At 39.3% G+C, this 19812-nt stretch overlaps 1 protein-coding gene across 1 annotated transcript in view; it reads left to right on the forward strand.

Moving 5' to 3' along the window:
• Gucy2f (guanylate cyclase 2F, retinal) overlaps positions 1-19812 on the forward strand; it is a 100385-nt gene that overhangs the window by 65725 nt on the left and 14848 nt on the right. Inside the window, 6 exon segments of the mRNA XM_008852962.2 lie at positions 4877-5053; positions 7558-7714; positions 12569-12722; positions 14195-14342; positions 17593-17762; positions 18441-18633. Of these exon segments, the coding sequence (XP_008851184.2) occupies positions 4877-5053; positions 7558-7714; positions 12569-12722; positions 14195-14342; positions 17593-17762; positions 18441-18633 (999 nt within the window).

Here is a 19812-nt window from a genome sequence, read left to right on the forward strand (position 1 = left end):
TTCTCTAAATATTTCTTTTCTGCCTCATTCTCTTTTATGTCCTGTGGGACTTAAATTAAAGATGTGCTTAATACTACACTACTGCCACCTGACCCTATTCATCCCCCTCCCCCAATATTTCCTTCTGTTCTTGAGATTTTAAAATTTTCAATCTCAGCCCCTACTGGAGAGATGCCTCAATGGTAAGAGTACTGACTGCTCTTGCAGAGGACCTGGGTTGGATTTCCAGCACCCACATGGTGATTAACAACCACCTGTAGCTCCAGTTCCAGGAGATCTGGCACCCTCTTCTGACCTCCATGGGCATTACATGACACCAGTGCACTACACACATGCAGGCAGTGCACTCACGCATAAAATAAAAATAAAATATTAAAATTTTTTTGATTCCTCTTGAATTCATTTGCTCTTATTTGATTCTTAAGCCTATATAGTGAATTTTTCACTTTACCCATTTTCCATCTGTTCATATATGTATAACTTGGTTTTCTCTATTACTCTTCCATACCTGTATATTTATTTGCTTATGACATGAATCCAGTTCCCAATATATTTATAATGTTTGCATTAAAGTGCTTTTCTCTTGAATTCAACATTTGTATTGTCTCAGGGTTGTTTTGCTTACTGAACATTACTAATGATACATTTTACAAGGATTGGATCCTTTTGTAGTGATCTGAAAAAAATTTTTTTGAGGAAAACATGCTGTCTTCACGTGAAAAACTACAGAGTTCTGAGATGTTAGTCTTTACACTTTTGCTTCTAATCTCAACCTATTCTACTTCCGAATTTGACAAAACCTTGAGGAAGAGGCCAACCAATCTTTCAGTGAGACTTCGCTTCCTAAATATTGGGAAACTACAAGAGATTTTAGTCTTTCCTTTACAGTCTGCTCAGTAGCTTATAAAGTATGCGGTGTGAGAAAACCAGCTGACATTCCTGTCTCCTAAAATTTATTAATCATGATTCTAGTTCTTCAAAATTATCAAAAATGTCACTGACTTTCATATAAGTGCAGGTGACTTCAGAGTCCAGAAGAGGGCACCAGATCCTGTGGAACTAGAATTGCCAGAGGTTGTGAGATGCCTGAAGTGGATGATGGGAACCAAAATATATATCAATGGATAATGTTATACCTATTGTAGAAGGGCAGATAGAATTAATTCTGGTGTTACAGTATTCCAGGATCATTTAAGTGGCTAAAGATTTCTTTATGATCTCCTTAGCCAGCAATTGACTCAGATATCTTTGGAGGTTGAATGCTTAAAGATTTTTAAAATATATTTTATTTATGATTTTTTTATTATTATTTTATGTGTATGGCTGTATTGCCTGCATGTGTAAGTGCACCGGTGTTTTCTCACTCCCGTGGAGGTCAGATGAAGGCATTGAATTCCCGGGAACTGGAGTTATGGATGGTTGTTATCTGCCATGTGGGTGCTGGAAATCGAACCTGGGTCCTCTGCAAGAGCAGCCAGTGCTCTTAACCACTGAGCCATCTCTCCAATCCCAAATGCTTAAAGATTTTATGTCAGATATAGGAGATAAGACACATTTAATCTTTGCAATTTTGGTGGTAGCCAACTATGTATTATGCAAGAGGTGAAGTATTTACCTAGTGACTGTTCACTTTGCTAAGGTGTTCCAGTCGTTCTATCCATCTTTACCAGAATCTTGGAAGAACATGAAGGGTATCTATTTGTTTCTAACAAGGAATAGTTTCTAATGCTTGTAGCTGAGGAAGGATAATTGTAAAGTTCAGGTAGAGTACTAGGTCTGAATCATTCCAGTGTTATTATCTCTATTAAAATGCCAGATGTTATAGCAAATATATTCCCACATATTTAATGTCTTTTTGGTACTGAGGATTGAAGATAGTGCCTTGAACATGCAAAGCACATTCTCAACTACACAGCTATAATTCTAGCCTTTAATTCCATAAACACAGTAGAAGTTTAATTCTCATTCTAAAAATTGCACAAGAGGGGTATTTCTAGTTGGCAGGTAATCCTACTGCAATATTGTGGTTCAGAGGCCTAAGCTATAGCTATCTTATGGTTCTGCTATGTCTTTTGGCCTTAGTAACATATGTGTTTATCCACAGAATTGAAAAATCGTTACCCAAGGGAATATATTTTCTTCTTATAAGCCATAGCTTAGAAATGGCACATGTCATGTCCTCTTATAGTCTATAGCTTAGACTTTATTCATACTGCTATGCTTAGTTTTGAGAGAGGCTAGAAAATGTGAATTAGGTTTCTGTCCAGTAAGAAAGGGAAACAAAATTATGTTGAATAGCTAGGAGTCTCTGATTTAATCAGTTTGTACTCTTTCTTTCAACAGAGTTCCAGAGTCCCAGTAGTTTGGGTTGCTTGGTTCATAAGGGAATGTGACATCTTTAAAGAAGGTGCCTAACTTGTCATATGTTGGCTATGAGTTTTCATGTCTGCCTTAATTGGTTTAGGCTGCAGTGAACTAATAATTGTCATGAATGTCCGGCTTTTTGCTTAGTAGGCAAATTAGATAGTCAATATCGTCCATTCCCACAAAGATTAATGTAAGCTTAGCTCAGATTATCTTGTTGAAAACTTGTATTCTAAGTTTTACAGTATATTCCATTTCCACAGATGGACTGCCATCTTCCCTATATTCCACATAATAATCTTGATTTCATTCTTGACTTTTCACATTATGTTATGTGATTTATAGTTCTAAAATATATCTAAGATTCTAGCCTGTTTCTACTCATGCCATGTTGAGTACATTCTAAGCCTGTGTATATTCACATTTACATATACATATATGGAGAGGGAGAGAGAGAGAGAGAGAGAGAGAGAGAGAGAGAGAGAGAGAATGAGTTCTCCTTACTGTCTACAGGGAATTGATTTCAGGAATCCTTCAGATATCAAAATCTATGGATGCTCATGCCTCATCTATAAAATGTAAGCATATTTATATCCAACCTTTGTAAGACTCTCATATACTTTAAATTATGACTATATTAGTCATAATGTCCACTACAGTGTAGATAATTGTTATATTGTATTGTTTAGAGAGCAATAGGAAAAAGGTCTGTACAATTTCGGTTCAGATGCAATTTTTTCAAATGTTTTTGATTTGTAATTAGTTTAATCTGCAAACACAGAGATCCAACTCATGCATGTATGTACATGTTTGTGTGTATTTATGTTTAAACATGTTTGTATGCTATTTTTCTATAATTAATAATTATAATTATCAAGTTAGCGAGATAATTTTCTTCATGTTACCTGATGTCTCTGATACTTACCTCATGTTCCTGAAGAACATCTTGTGGTGTTAATGATATTGATTTAAATAGATCTTTCTCTATTTCTCTGGCCTCCCTTCTAAGTTTTTTATGTAGGTTGTTCTTTGTTTTTCCATTCTTTAAACACTGATACAGCTTCTTCTTTTTCTTTTTTTTTTATATACTTTCCTAAGGTAACCTCATCTACACACATTGAGTTTATCTATCATGTACATACTTAAAATTCCCATCTATCAGACCTCTTTCTTGATATATAAATCACAAATACACCACTCCTCAATGAAGTTATGACTTCATGTTCCATGAGTGCCTCATTTCAATATGAATTTATCAGCCTTCTCTACAGTGAAATCTACCTTCCCATTTTTCTTTGGTAGGTTAAGTCTAAGATAGAAATTCTTGTTCAAATTACTTATTGACAGATTTCTCTCAAGGGAAAAGAGTGAAGATGCAGTGCAGAGCAGAGGTAAAAGATAAGCAGGCATTGGGTCATAGCTAGAGGCTAGTGGCACTATGACCCCATGGGGGAAAGGCTGACGCACACATTATAGTGCATAATTTCACATTGAGGCTCAACTTTTGTGTTGTTTCCAGTCAATTATTGCATGAGGTGTATGGATGGAGTCTATCCTCTTAGTAAGGTAACTCTAGGACCTAGGACAATTTTCTTGTGATTAGGGCACTGTGAGTTGTCAGCCAACATTCATAGCAGCTGGGGGTGAAGAGTAAACAGGCTATGGGTGGAGCCTCAGAGTATTTGCTCACTTTCCTTAAATCTCTTGTCTTGATGTACAACACCACTATCTACTCAGGAACACAACTTGCAATGTGAAAATGATTACGGGAGGGTTATTTTTCCTCTCTTACACATATTTAATAGGAATATTAATAGATTGCAATTATTTAGTGCCTATAATACAAATTTCAAATTCCATACCATAGATCTCCATGAAATTATGAAATTATGTGACAGAGAAATGATAGCTGTTCTATGGCTTGTAGCTCCTGTTCATTTCTCTATCTTGATATTTCATATTCTCTCCCTTGCATTCTGTTCTGGGAAAACTAAACCTGTTGTAGTTTCCTCAACTCCGAAGTATGTCATTATTGGCCCCTCTATCATGTTACTTAGTTAACTTTTTCATGTCTTTCAATACAGGCCAGATATCAGTTCCCTGGTGAAGCTTCTTTTGAAACCTGTCTCTCCCACTGCCTGTCCAGATTAGATATTTAAGATCTGAATTCTCTCAACATCTCATGATCTCTTCTTTTAGAACCCATTTCATGATAAAATATAATTTTCAGATCACTTTCCTATACATTGAATGTGAGCTCTTTTGGAACAGTTATTACATTTTACTTATTGTTTGATTTTCAACCTCTTACACTTTATTTATTTACATATTTACTTTAGCCAGTATACAAGTAAGAAGCTTCATTATGACATTTTGCACATACACATCCTTGTATCTTTCTGCCTAGTAGAATCAACAATCAGCAGGAAGAAGGGAAGGATATGTGCCCTCAACTCTATCCCCCAAGTGAGACATAATGGTTGTGGTTCTTATCTTTACCTCTTCTTTGCAGATAAAAGACCTGTGACGTGAGAATATTAACCCTTTACTGGGCTTCTTCTATGATGTGGGAATGTTTGCCACTGTGACAGAATTTTGTTCTAGAAGGAGCCGAGAAGACATGCTGACAAATGATGATGTAAAACTCGATTGGGTATTTAAATCTTCACTACTGCTGGACCTCATCAAGGTTAATGGGAAGACTAAGGGAATTTTGGATTTTCCTTATAGATTTGAAATTTTAGACTTGGGCGTGGTGGCACATATCTGTAGTCCCAGAACTCGGGAGGCAGAGGCAGGCAGATTTCTGTGAGTTCAAGCCCAGCCTGGTCTACATAGTGAGTTCCAAGACAGCTGGGGCTATAGGGAGACCCTGTCTCAAAAAGACAAAAAAAAATTTTTTTAGGTTATCAAATTAAGATTGTGAGTTGTTTTATTTCACTCAGATCATTATAGCCTCACCTCTGCCCTTCTTTACCCTTTTGTCCATGTGTGTTAAAAAGTATTGCTACAGAAAGTATGTGCTTGTGTTTCTCCTCAGTATGAGGGCCAGATTTTCCTTTACTGTCCTGTTTATCATCAAGCCCTCTTCTGCCTTTAGCCATATTCCATTTCTCTGCTTTGCGGATGTAAGGAAGTATTCATTTCTAGAATCTTTAGCATTATTAGCCCCAGCTACTAGCTTTCATCTTCTAAAAGTTGTCTCATTCTAGAACTAGATGATGAAACTTTGCATATTTAGGTATGAATGTGGAATTCAGTGCCACTGCAATGACAAGTGACCACTGGTTTCATAAAGAAACACCTCCATTTTGTGTGTCAAGGACTACTGACAAATGTGGGAGTTTATGGAAAGGTTCATGGATGAGCTTCTGCAGAGCCTATGAACTCTGTGAAATGACATGCCAACTATGTATGTGGATTTTAATGGAGCTAGTAGTCTGTGTAATAAATTATTTGATGAGTTATACATATAGTTATTAATCACTGTCTTGACTTTTATATAGTGACTTAAACCTTTTAAAGGAGTTATGGAAGGGGAAGACAATATCTCATTCTCATTCTTTATAAGATGTGTATGATTAACTTTCCCAACACCCCGTAGTCCCAGAGAAGCTATATGAGACACATGCCCTTTGTCATGCAGTTTCTAGCACACATGGTAGGTACTTAGTGTTTAATCAGCTGACTATTAGGTGGCAGAGATGATAATAGAATGCTATAATGGTTAACATTGTCATGGCAAATGCAAATGCAAACCTTCTGATTCCCATTCCAGTGTTCTTTCTACTCACACTGTCAGCAAACCCTAGTGAGTTTAGGTCTCTAAATGAAAGTCTTCTCTTCTTGGGCCTGTGATAAGTGATACTTGAGCATTAGCTATCCTGGGGGAAATCTTGCCCATTTTAGACTCTGCTTGGGAAGACTGAAGAGTGCTGCCTTTTTGTGAGAACAAGATGCGAAGCATGTGCATGAAAAGTGTGTCAAGTTGCAAAGCAGAATTCCATAACGAAAAGGAGAGTTGGCATAAATAATTCTGAGATGACTGCTATAGAATATGGATGCATTTATGTGCAGAATGATTAAACCCATCTGATACAGAGTCCTGGTGAATCACATTTGAAGTTGTGTAAAGGCTCCCAAGCAACCCCGGAGATCATAAATACTGACGTGTTTTCCCTCCATTTTGCTATCTATTTTTCATTTGAGAGGCAGTGGGAGAAGGTACGGATATGATCAAAACACATTGTTTGAAATTCACAAAAAAATAGTAAAAATATTATTTTAAAGAGAAGCATTGAAATTTAGAAAATAGAAAATATTAAATTAACGTATAAAATCAAGTGCTATAAATATATGTGGTGAAAGCATTGGCATTCACTCAACCCTCTTCCTTCATCACCCTGACGTTAGTTAGCTTCTGCTTACAAATTGGAAACTAGGTTTGAAAATATAGTTCCTGTTTATTTACGTGCGTTAGGCATGCCATTTTTGTTTGGTTTTAAATACACATCCCATCACATTGCTCTTTATTTTTTGCTTACCGTATGGATTACAGTTCTTTCAGTGTCAGTACGTACAGATCTACCTTATTCTTAGTAAGTACCACAGAACATTCAAGGGTAAGGATGTATGATAAATCTATCCAACCCTTACTGATAATCACTGTTTCCAAATATATTCTATTATATAAACAAAGCCGCAATGAGCAGTCTTCTAGGTCTCTTTGTGCCCAAATACAAACATACACATGCAAACATACAAATGCAAACATAAACAGTATACATATTTAAAAATTTCATAGGCCTTGCCAAATTACCAACTCCAAAAGCCATACCAGTTTCCACTCCTGATAATAACAGACTGAGAGTTGCATTAGACCTGTTGAGTAAAATCAGAATCTCCCAGTTCCCAGCAATTACATGTGTATGGATCCATCCTGTACCTGAAATGTCAATAAATCTCTCAGTAGCACATAATTCTCAATAAACACATATGATTCTTAATCAAAACCAAACATTTTAAAGCTAGAAGAAACCTAAATATCTTGTCAAAGTTTTGCTTTGCCTCTAATAACAGAAAAGGACTGAATTCTGGATCAGAATAGCTAAGGCCATTAGCAATCTTAGAAATTGGCTCTAAAAGCACAAAATAATTAAATGAGTTACTAAATAAATTTTGTATCATCTTCAGGGAATGAAGTAGTTACACCACAGAGAGTTTATTCATGGGAGGCTAAAGTCTCGGAACTGTGTGGTAGATGGGCATTTTGTACTAAAAGTTATAGACTATGTCATTAATGATATCTTAGAAATGCTGTGATGCTCAGAAGAGGAGCCTCCAGTAGAAGGCAAGCAATGGAGTGTGCCCTTCTGATGCGTAGAAGGTAACTTCAAGGTTCAAATGAAAATATGCATTGAATTAAAGTTTCTCACTGATTTCAACTCCCTGCCTTTTGTTGCAAATGCAGCCTCATTTCCAAGCCAAGGAACTTGAATGAATTCTGCATGCAGCCCAGCCTTTCCTTCCAAACAAAGCCCATGTAATAATGTTCAATTCCTGCTGTGGCAGGATTAGGCTGTATTGTTTGGGCACTCCAGCAGTCCCTGGAGAATCTTGCTGAGTGCTAGGCACACAGTAGGTGCTCAATAAATACTTGTCAGATTGAATGGAGAGTAATTTGGAAGCTGGACCCCCACCAAGTACATTCTAGAATAGGATGTCACTAGAGCATACCAGCACTGTGTCTTTCAGAGAAAAAGAAGCAAGGAGCGCCCCCTGCCCCCCACAACAAATAAATAAGCAGCTATGCCTGTGACATCCATTTTGCATTTTCATCTTCTGTCTAGCATAGCAGTGGAAGCACTAAGTAATACACTGAGGGGTCATAATAGATCAAAAATAAAGGAGAAATTTGATATGAGGGACTGAGAACAGCAGGGAAACAAATTGACAGGAGAGAAGCAAGGTAAAGAAGTGAAGATGGACAGAGTAAAATACATATAGAAAACTTGGGCATTAAAAGTTTTAACTAATATTGTGTGTATGGAGAGAGAGAGAGCAAAACACAGAGAAGCAGACAACTCTCAGAAGATGGAGGACAGAAAATGACAACCTTGTATTCATATTTTAAGAGGATCGTTGGCATTATGAATTTGAAAACTGCTGACTTCACTACACAGGAGACAAGGACAATGAAAAACAGAGAAAGCCACATGCTCAGACAAAGATGGACAGTCAGCCATTAATGACATTGTATTTGCTGTTCCCCCAAATGGATACAACAGTAAATCGTAGGAAGTCACTAGTTTAACTCTCTCATTTTACAGATGAGATAATGGACACTTACGATTTTCTCAAATCATACAGTGACCTCACAGCAGCTCTAAGATTGAAGTTCAGGTCTTCACCCAGCCAACAAAACCTAACTTCCTCTTTCTCTATCCATCCATGCTTTGAAAAAGTTGAAACTTTAGAAAATCACAGTGAAAGATTTTATATTCTATCTCTCCCTCTCCTTGTTCCTGACATCATTGTGTGCTAATTACTTGTCTAATTCTAGTTTGACAGCTTTGAGCTTGCCTTTTGCCTTGCTTTAGGATGGGATGTTGGGCAATAGATGCAGTCATGGCAGACAAAATTAGGCATTCTGCCAAAATTAGGCATTCAGAAAAAGTAAAACACAATTCTTAATTTTCCAGAGTTTCATTAATCCATACACAGACTGGCAAAACTTTCAACCTTAAGGACATTTGGTCTCAGAATGGGTAAGTATATCTCCTGTGTGTGTGTGTGTGTGTGTGTGTGTGTGTGTGTGTGTGTGTGTGTATACTGTCTCTGTCTATACCTTGGTTTCTCCCTCTTATCATTTCACTTCACTCTCCAAATTGCAGTCTGTTACTCACACACTGCAGCCAGAGGGAGCTTTCTAAAATGCAAATCTGATTTTGTTACAGGTGTGCGTCACTGAATGGCTTCCCACTGTTTTTAGGATAAAGGTCACTTTCCTTTACATGGCATAGGAGTCCTACTTTGTCTGGGTCTTGCCAAAGTCTCATGCTTAACCATTTCTCCTCTATCTCTTTTCTCCATCCCTGCTAAACTCGTTCAAATGATTTATTTACACCAGGCTCTCTTACTTCGAGCCCTTCGCACAGGGCTGTGCTTTCTGCCTGGGATAGTCTTCCTTTCTCACTTTGTCATAAACACTTACCTGAGTGTAGGAAAATTCTACTCCTTCAGGACTCGACGTAAGTACTACTGCATCCGGAGCTCACTCCCCATGCCCAATTAAGTTGCCCTCTTCAAGATCATTAAGGTCCCAAAATTTATTATGGTACTATACTTTTTAGTAATACTCATTTATTCAGCTATCTATCCCCCACATCCCAAGGATAAACCCCATGATCCTAAGAAACAGGTTTGACTCCCTCAGTGACTTCGTAGTATCTGACAGAATATTCATTGAGTAAATGAATAAGATAAAATTTAATGAAAGAACTACTCCCTTATCTTAAACAATGAGACTAAATAGAGTCTTGTAATTATTGGAAGACTTCTGAGCACCATCTGGTCCAACTTCTGATTTGTGGGAAGGGAAACTAAGGTTCAAAAAGGTGAACTGACTAGCAGTCAAGCTTGGATTTATAAACCCAGGCCTTTTGACTTTCAGGACTTTCTGTCCTTTTAAGCTATGTCAGGCTGGTTCTTAAAAATTCATTTGATTAACACAAGAAGCTCAGGGCAAGTAGTGGCTGCAGCTGAGACAAACAGGCCAAAGTAATATTTTCTAGTTTTTCTCTCAGTTTATGTCTAATGGGAGTAAGTGGCTCTAGTGGCTCTTACTTGGTTCTGGAGTGGGCAGGAGGAAGTGGGGGTGGGTTATAAGTGTGTTCATTACTGTCCACTCTCAACTATATAAGTATAGTGCAGATACAACCTCATTTTAGCCATTAACGTAGGTGTCGGTGCTCTCTGAAAGTACTATTTGGTAATGACTGTATTTAATCACCTAGCTTTTTGCCAGAGAGTTTTGCTCTTTTCTTGTGCTTTTAAATGTGCAAGAAGAGGATGCTGGGAAGAAGTAGCCGAGTACCATTTTTTTTTTTTTGCTCTTAAATACTCCTGCTCTCCCTCTTCTACCATAGTGCCTGAATTCCCAGAGAATGCATTCCTTTGACTAAAGTATCCTTTCATCTTTTCATTATTTTTGTAAATATTAGTTTTCCTAGGCAAGGAGATATTAAGAACAAGACCACCAGAGTGAGTGTAACCAGAAACTTTCATAGACCTAAGTAGGTATTGGATGGACAGACAGGTGTGTTGCTGGGGGGACAGACACTTGAAAAGCAAAGTTAGAAGATGGCACATGATGAATAATGTAGGTAGAAGTTCTTATGCCAGTCTATTTATGATTGACTTAAAATAAGAATCTTTCCTAGATTTGCTACCAAACCGAATAATGTCTGATTTCCACCCACCTTCCTGATTCTTAGGAACATGGCCCCGGCCCTCCTCCTAATGCATCCTGGTTTCTGTACCCTTAGCAGACATTCTTCTTCAGCTTCGAAATCTGGATATCTACTTGTTTACTCCAACTCCTTCTCCTTCATGAAGTCCTGGAACAGGTGCCCAACCGAGTCACTTCCTTCTCCACTGTAGTCTCCCAGCATTTCTGTCTCTGCTGCTGCGCTGCCACCCCCACTCCAGCCCCTTTCACCTCCATGCAGACTCTCACTACACTTAGTAGCTGATCTCCCTGACTCCAGCTTCTCCGTCCTTCCATCCAGCTTGTTCAAGTTGCCAGATTAATCTTCCCAAACAAGGCTTTCATCAAATGCCTCTCTAGCTCAGCACCCCTACTGCCTTTTGTATTCACTCCAAATGCCTTCATTTGGCTCTCAGGGCCTCTCACCTTCTGCCCCCATTCTTTCAGCCACCCTCCCTCCCCCACTTCATCAATCCCATTTCTCCTTTCTCATTATTCCTTAACAGAGCCCTTCTCTTCAGCCAAACTAATCTGCTTACCACCCTCCCACCACCCGCAATTTGCTCCTTTCTGCTTCTTGTTTTTTGCACATACTGTTCTTTCTCCCTGCAAAGTCCTTACCTCTCAGTTCCAGAAAGCTGCATCCTTGACCTTCTTAATGAGCACATTTGAGATTTAACTTTTCCAGGAAGCCTTCCTGGATTAGTTTTATCAACTTAGATGTTTGTTAGTTTAAAGCCAATGAAATTACCCATATTCAACAATTTTTCAGCCCACAGAAATAGTGGATATGTGGTTCAGCCCCAAACACAACCTCCACTTTTGACTTCCCCCTTATATTATCAAGCTATAATTCTTTGTATATTGTTTAAAGTGTCCACTATGAAAATTTCTTATGTTCTGACTGCTATAAACTATGAAAGTAGAGATAGTTTTTACCCCCTTTAGGGCCTGGAGTGCAGCAAAGCGCCAAGTCAGTGTTCAAATTTTGTTTTCAGCACATTCATTCCCTTGCCCTACATAGTGGCCCTCATCACTGTCTCTCTTGTATTGCTCTTAAGGATGCACATAGCTGCCTATTCCACTAGTCTGTGAACTCTTCTAGGGAAAAGTTGAGATTTGATTCATGATTTGTACCATTCCTATACTGAACACAGTGCCTGGTATAGAGTAGACCCTCAATAAATATTTGCAGAACCGGGCTAAATTAACTGCTACATCTTTTTGCTCTGCGAGACACACAGGAGGCCTGAGGGTCTTCTAATCCTTTCATAGAAGACCTGAAGAAAGCAAGTTGTGAATCCCTGAGACCCGGCAAAATCAAATTACCAGACACATATAGATCTTAGCAAAGAGAAAATCCATGGCAACCAGTCTGGCAGTGCCCTTGCCTTTCCCTGGAAACCTGCCAGCTGCTACTTGCAGGATAAAGAGAGTAAGAAAGCAAGCGCCAGATAGTGTCTCGACTTCAAGCTTCCTGTCCTTCCCCACACCACTACATCTTGCTTCATGGTCCTGGGGGTTGAGACAGTAGTATGTTTTTTTCTGTGAATGATTCTTCAGATTAATAGATTCAGACCCTGAGGGGCACAGGCATGCCAGTCTGTCTAATAAAAATATAAAGCAGTTAATAAAACAGCACCCTCAGAGCCCTTGAGGGCATTACAGATGTCAGTTAATCCTCCCTGCATTTATTACACAACTCTTTCTTTGCAGAGTTGCTGTGGACAGCCCCTGAACTGTTGTGAGCCCCTAGGGGCAGCAAGTTAGGTTCCTTTGCAGGAGATGTCTATAGCTTTGCCACCATCATGCAAGAAGTGATGGTTCGAGGTACCCCTTTCTGCGGTATGGATCTGCCTGCCAAAGGTAAGTGGGATGTGAGAAAAGGGCACCAGGAGACCACGGTGTCCCATATTATCAAGGCAGCCTAGTCTATGATGATTTGCCAGAAGACAGTGCTAAAAGCCTGCTAGTCTGCAAGTGCTAGGCTCTTGTATGTGGTTGGGGCTTGGGGCCAGACAGCTTTAGGCATCTGGAAGAAATTCATCCTGAGAGCTGGTGTTTTTACAAACTCTGATATAAATCAAGGGCTTTTGAACTTATGTCAATTTTCTAGTCTGTTCCCTCCCCCTGCTATAGTTCCTCTATGCCTCTGAGATGCTTCTTGCTAAGTACTTCAGTACTACTCATGATACTCTTGGATGTCAACTTTCCCACTGAAACACATGATTATCAGGTACAATTCATCAATGAATAACGCAATCAGTGGACTAAAGTTTTAGGGCCATCAAGATACCTTCATATTCTCCAACTATGCGCATACAAGATACTTAGTAATTACAAATGGAAAAACAGTAAGTTTATAATTGAGGCTCCATGTGACACCACCTTAACCAAGTGATCAAGGTTACCATCACCCATCATAAAACACAACCATGGGCCTGGAGAGATGGCTCAGTGGTTAAGAGCACTGGCTGCTCTTGCAGAGGTCCTGGGTTCAATTCCCAGCACCCACAAGGTGACTAACAACCATCCGTGACTCCAGTTCCAGGAGATCTGAAAACCTCTTCTGACCTCTGTGGGCATTACATGACATGGGTGCACTTGCTCACATGCAGGCAGTACACTCATACACATGAAAATATAAATAATAATTGAAATATATTTAAAAAATTTAAAAAAGACACAGCTACATCATATACCCTTGACATCATATAGTAAAAAAGATACATAATCTTTGTGATATGTTGTTCTTGGCAAACAAAAGCAAAGCAAAGCAAAGGGTAACCTAAATTTAATCACTAGGGAGCTTCAGATGAATCCCAGTTGAAAGGTAATCTACAAAATAACTGATTAGCTCCTGGCCCTGAACTGGTCACTGTTGTTCAAAATTCCCTTTGTCTAGAGAACACGCAGGGCCCAATGCATGGACCTTAGCTGGATGTAGGCCTACAGGGAAACCTCAGTGGCTCTATTGTGGGGATTGTGAGGCTTAGATAACTTGGGAGCAAGTGAGTGGTCCAGGACACTGAAGTTGCAGCACTGGAACTGACACAGGATAAGCTGTATCTATGACCCAGCAGAAACAGTATAAAGCTATTCTAAATTATGCTGATAGACGAATTGATCAAATTCTCTCTCCCTTCCCAGTAGTTTGACATGGTTTTTTCTCAGTCACTGTCAGCATTAACGTCACCTAACGAGAAATTAAAAAAAAAATGATTCCCACCATATTTTCTCTTGACAAATCCCGTAATGGCTGAAACTCAGTTATCTTTGTTAAATCATGATACATTACCCATGACTTTTTAACTAAACCTTTTTCTTCTTGTGTCTTGTCAGAATCGTAGACAGAATTAAAAAGCCTCCCCTGGTGTATAGAGCAGTTGTTCCTCCTGAGTTTGCTCCTGCGGAATGTCTTCAGCTGATGAAGAAGTGCTGGGCTGAGGCTGCAGAACAATGACCAACTTTTGATGAAATATTTAACCAGGTAAATCTATTAATGTTACCAGTGCTCAGAAGCCAACCTCCCCAAAGCTAAACTCATTGGGTCCTCACATTGTGGAAGGGGCTGCTTACAAGGGTAAAGGGCATTCTTCTTTAAAAAGAAGCCTGGGGCTAGCTTTGCGGTCCTAGGGGCCGGAACATCATGAGCACTTGAAGAACCCATCACTTGGTTCTGGTGCTCTTCTGTGTCTGAACTTCTTTTCCAGGCCATTTACAAGCTTTCCAAAGCAGCTTTTCAATGATGATCTTCAGCTAGTAACCATTTGCAAGGATAGACCTTGGTATTGCCATGTTTGCTTTAAACTTTCTAGGGAACTCTGATGAGAGTACCATTTAGAGCATACCAGATTGTTTGTTTAGGGTTTGGAAAAATATGTGCTGTTTGGACTCCTAAGGTGGAAAGACTGTAAGAGCCAGATGAACAGGATGCCTGCTGCTAGATAATTCTAGGCATGAAAGGGAAGCTGCACCTTGAAATCTCTACACTTTGATTTCCTAACAAGACCTGTATTGAAAACAAAACTAGCCAACATGTCAATATGGGTGGGGGAAATGTCACAGGATCCTACCTCTAGATGAAGAACTACAGGCTATCAATGAATGTTGAGGGACAATCAGTTTTCTCCAGTGACTAGGTCCCTGAGAGGTTATCTAATTCCAAGTGGACAACTCTAAACACAGGTGCACATGAACACCAGTAAATAGACTCAGTGCATTATATCTAGTATATATTTATAAATTTATTCATGTATATATTACAATAATAATCAGAGAAGAGGAGGGCACACGGGAAGACATGGAAGGTGGAGTGGAAGTGGTGAAAATGCTATAAATACAATACTCATGTATAAAATTCTCAAAAATTGTGGTGCTTGAAAGGATGCTCATGTGGAATGCAAAAGTAGAAGATACCTTTAGCCTGGTTCTGCAAATATTTATTGAGCGTCTACTCTATACTAGGCACTGTGTTCAGTATATGAATGGTACAAACCATGAATCAAATCTTGACTTTTCCCTAGAAGAGTTCACAGACTAGTGGAATAGGCAGCTATGTGCATCCTTAAGGGCAATACAAGAGAGACAGTGATGAGGGCCACTATGTAGGGCAAGGGAACGAATATGCCGAAAACAAAATTTGAACACTGACTTGGCGCTTTGCTGCACTCCAGGCCCTAAAGGGGGTAAAAACTATCTCTACTTTCATAGTTTATAGCAGTCAGAACATAAGAAATTTTCATAGTGGACACTTTAAACAATATACAAAGAATTATAGCTTGATAATATAAGGGGGAAGTCAAAAGTGGAGCTACTGACAGTAACGGGTGCATGAAAAGTGGTAACCCCTCAAATGTTGACTTTCTAAAGAGGTTGGTATTTTTCCTAGATTTGGAGATAGGAAGGGGTGGAGGAAAGACTAGGGCTCCTGGTAAGGAAGGCAGGGTGCAGTTCCTCTGTCGAAACAGGCACTTTAAGCTTTGTTGAAGTTACAGGATATAGAAGTTGTGAATGTTCTCCATGAGTGCTGCGTCAGTTCTGGCAGAGAGGCTTCTGAGCCTGTCTAGAGTACAGCACCCTGAGATACTTTATGACTGGCAGGTATCTGAGGCGGAAAAGAGAAAGAGTTGGACTGAAAGCCTCAGGGGCCCTGCTTCTGAAGTCATCCGTGTCCTCCAGCTAACAATACTTCCATTAGTCTGGCTGGGTTTCTTGAGGACACTCAAGCAGGTGTTCAATAGTATGGAAAAAGCAAAGGACCATAAAGGTCACATTTCTGAAAACTTACCATGAGGCAGTAGAAAAAGCATTTGTCCTTGTGTTGATGCAAAAGATGTTATTTCAGAAGGCAGCAAAGAAGTTGCTGAGGGCTAGGAGGAGTGGCCCTCATGTGACTTTCAAAGAAAGTGTTACTGGGGATACCATGACTAAAATGTTTTAGTGGAAGTTTAGCCTGTCTGATGGCAAGGCTATCCTCTTAACTTTCTGCAGTTAAAACAACTAAAATTCAAAGAGATGAATGAAGTTCCCTAAGTGAGGCAATATAGGGAACCCAGTGGATCTGAACTGGCCTCTGAGGACCTTGGTGAACATGTAGTTGGGACCAGGTCCAGAGGGAAGCTCATGCTGTTCACTTTGGGATAGGGTTTACCACATGGAGCATGTGTAGTCCAGCTACATACAGTTTGTTGGGCAGAGCCTTCAAGGTCTGCTCACCAAAACTACTACCAATATGTTACTGTTATGAACATAACCATGGGGATGTTGACTATGACAGTATGGAGGGACCTGCCTGCTCATGATTATAGTGCTTATGCTGAGCTCTTTATATATAGACAGGCTCCCAGGAGGGTGTTCTGAACATTTGTGCCAAGCAGCTACCTTTAAGGGATCAGGGAAGAGGATAGGATAAGACCATCTGAATTTCTGAATGACCTTGACTGACCTGAATGGCAGGTACAAGGTAGAACCATTTAATATTGGACCTCATGCTAGGAAGTAGCAGTAAATCTTACCATCTAGATTTTGAACTCTCTAAGTGGTCAAGATACCTCCAAAGTGACAACACTGTAGCATTTGAAGATAAAGATGATTTCATAGGTTGATAATTTAGAATGACAAAACATCACTTCCTGCCCTCTTTTTCCTGTTATGTTATAACTGACCTGAGCTGAGGAACAGATCCTGTTGCCTTTAAAACGACTACTATTGATACAGCCTCTTAGAAGAGAAGGAGCTTACCTATAGCTCTTTTGCTCAGATTTGAAAGAAACAGAAGAGTAGGAAAACGAGTTGGGTGGGGTGGGAGGGTGGGGTGGGATGGAAGAGCCCTGTGAATGGGCCAGGGTGATAATGAGACTAGGTATTGACCTTTATTATTATATCTGGGTTCATTTTACCTTCTGTGGCACTTTAGGGGAAAGACTTGTGATGAAGCCTGCTCTATCATTTCTGAGTTTGGGGAGCATGCATTCATTGACTCCTCTTTTTAAAAAATAGTTTTATTGATTATTTGAGAATGTCATACAATGCATTTTGAGCATACTCAGACCTCCTCCCGCATCTACCCTCAAATCCACCTCGACTTTTCTGCTCTCCCCAGTTCATGTCCTCTATTTTTTTAAAGGCCCACCAAGTCCAATTTGTCCTACTAATATGCTGTTGAGTGTGTGCCTATCTCCTGGAGGATGGTGAACGTATCTAGTGTTCATTGTCTCTTCTTTCTGTTTTGCTTTCAGTTTAAAACTTTCAACAAAGGGAAAAAGACTAACATCATTCATTCTATGCTTCGAATGTTGGAACAATATTCTAGTAACTTAGAAGATTTGATCCAGGAACGGACTGAAGAGCTGGAAATTGAAAAACAGAAGACAGAAAAGCTTCTAACACAGATGTTACCACCATATGTGTGAACACCCGAGGAGTGTGAATCCCCTGGCCCTCACTATTCCCAGTGGGTTTGAGTCATGCCTTCAAATCAGAGTAGACTTGGAAACCAAGGGGGCAGAATATACATCCTAATTTTCTATTACCCATGCAACATGCTGGTCATTTACATTTTGGGGACTTGCTTTTTCTATATGACACTTTATGTCTTGACTAGGAGGTTGGTCAGTTTTTAAAATGGCAGTTTCTTGAGCTCCTGGAGGAAAGAAGTAGGGCTGTGTTTCTAAGGGGACTTTCTTAGATGAAAACTTTATCTCTTGCTATGGTTTCCATTTTCTCCAAGTAACATAGTCTTCTACAAGATAATTGGTGAAAGCAGTCTCATGGAAGGTGACCACCTGGGAACTTTGGGCAAAGAGCGTGGGTAAGGCCAAAGTTCTGGGACCTGAAAACCCTCCATGGAAGCACAGATCAGGTCTGTCTTTTCAATGTTATATGGCAGCACCTGGCACAGTCCATGACACATTGTTAACACTCACTATGTACTCGAATGAAAGAACTAATTAATGGTTTATCCAGGTGGAAGTTTCTTTCTTATCATTTACTTGACAGTGATTTTTAGAGAAATTGTTTTTTAGTAGGTGTGTGGCATTATAGGGAGGCTGATCTCGTCTTAGAAATACTTATGTCTGCTTTCCAGATCAGTTGCTGAATCCCTCAAAAAGGGTTGCACAGTTGAACCTGAGGGCTTTGACTTGGTCACCTTGTACTTCACTGACATTGTGGACTTCACCATAATCTCAGCCATGAGTGAGCCCATTGAGGTGGTAGACCGTCTGAATAATTTGTACACACTCTTCGATGCCATCATTGGTAGTCATTTTGTCTACAAGGTATGTTAATTAACAATGCATTCTAGAATGAAACATTTTACATGAGATTTATCTGTGTGTATTCCTAAGTCAAAGGATATGATTCTATAAAATGTTATTTAGGAATGAAAAGGAAAATAATATACCACATATTGGCATTCCATTGGAAATGAAAGCCAAATAGAATATATATCATTTCCCATTTAAAGATAACACATATAGACTAAAAAAGAGATTTCTTTTGAGCTGTTTTCTAGAATTAGGACTAAGAAGAGTTTGGGATAGGGAGACCTAATACAGTTAGGTGACTGAGTCTCCACAATGTAGGACCTATCGTGCTAAGTATTGAAGAGTACATAGAAGTATTGATGATTTTCTCAAAATGGATCATTGTTCCAGAGTGTGTCTTGGTAAAGTTTATGTTGATTTAATATGTGCTATTTACTTCCTCATTAGTACTGTTTTTATACAGGAAAAAACTTGGTATTACACCATGGTACTCTTAAACCTGAAACTTTTGGGGATTTCTACAGGGTAATCTAAAGTCCATCTACTCACCTGAGGTTTGGGGAAGTGATTAATTCACCTTTTCTCACTCCCCTGCTTGCTTATGTATTTCTACTCTTTTTTTTAATTTTAATTTTTTATTTATTTATTTATTTTTACATATGAAAAATCATCTTTACACCCCTTCTCTCTTCCCCTTTGGCACCTCCCATAGCCCCCCCCCAACTAGAGCTCATACACTCTGTCATTGTGTTAAGGCCTCTCATGTCAAGTTATTATCCCCAGATGTCCCTTAGTGCAAGTTTGTCCACTGAGGTCTAGTCAGCCTATCTAGAATCCCTCCTTTTAAAAAATGGCCACTTTTTCTGACTGGTAATGCTAGCACCTCTGCAATCCCAGTTTGCATTTCCCCTGCTGTTCTGCCTTTGTTCAGCACTCACCCGTGTGATGTTCCATATGCTTTACTTATTTGTTCAATTTACTATTTGTTGCTATCTTCTTTCTACTAGAATATAAGTTCCACAAGGATGAGACACTTAATTTTTTTCATTTTTCTATTTCCTGTGCCTGGAACAGTGCTTAGTATACAGTAAGCATTCATTAAGCTTTTGTTAAAGGAAAGAAGAACATCATAGCTTTTCTGTTCTCTCTCTCTCTCTCTCTCTCTCTCTCTCTCTCTCTCTCTCTCTCTCT

The sequence above is a fragment of the Nannospalax galili genome, unplaced genomic scaffold (genome assembly GCF_000622305.1).
Source record: "Nannospalax galili isolate Female #2095 unplaced genomic scaffold, S.galili_v1.0 scaffold25, whole genome shotgun sequence".
NCBI classification, from domain to species: domain Eukaryota; kingdom Metazoa; phylum Chordata; class Mammalia; order Rodentia; family Spalacidae; genus Nannospalax; species Nannospalax galili.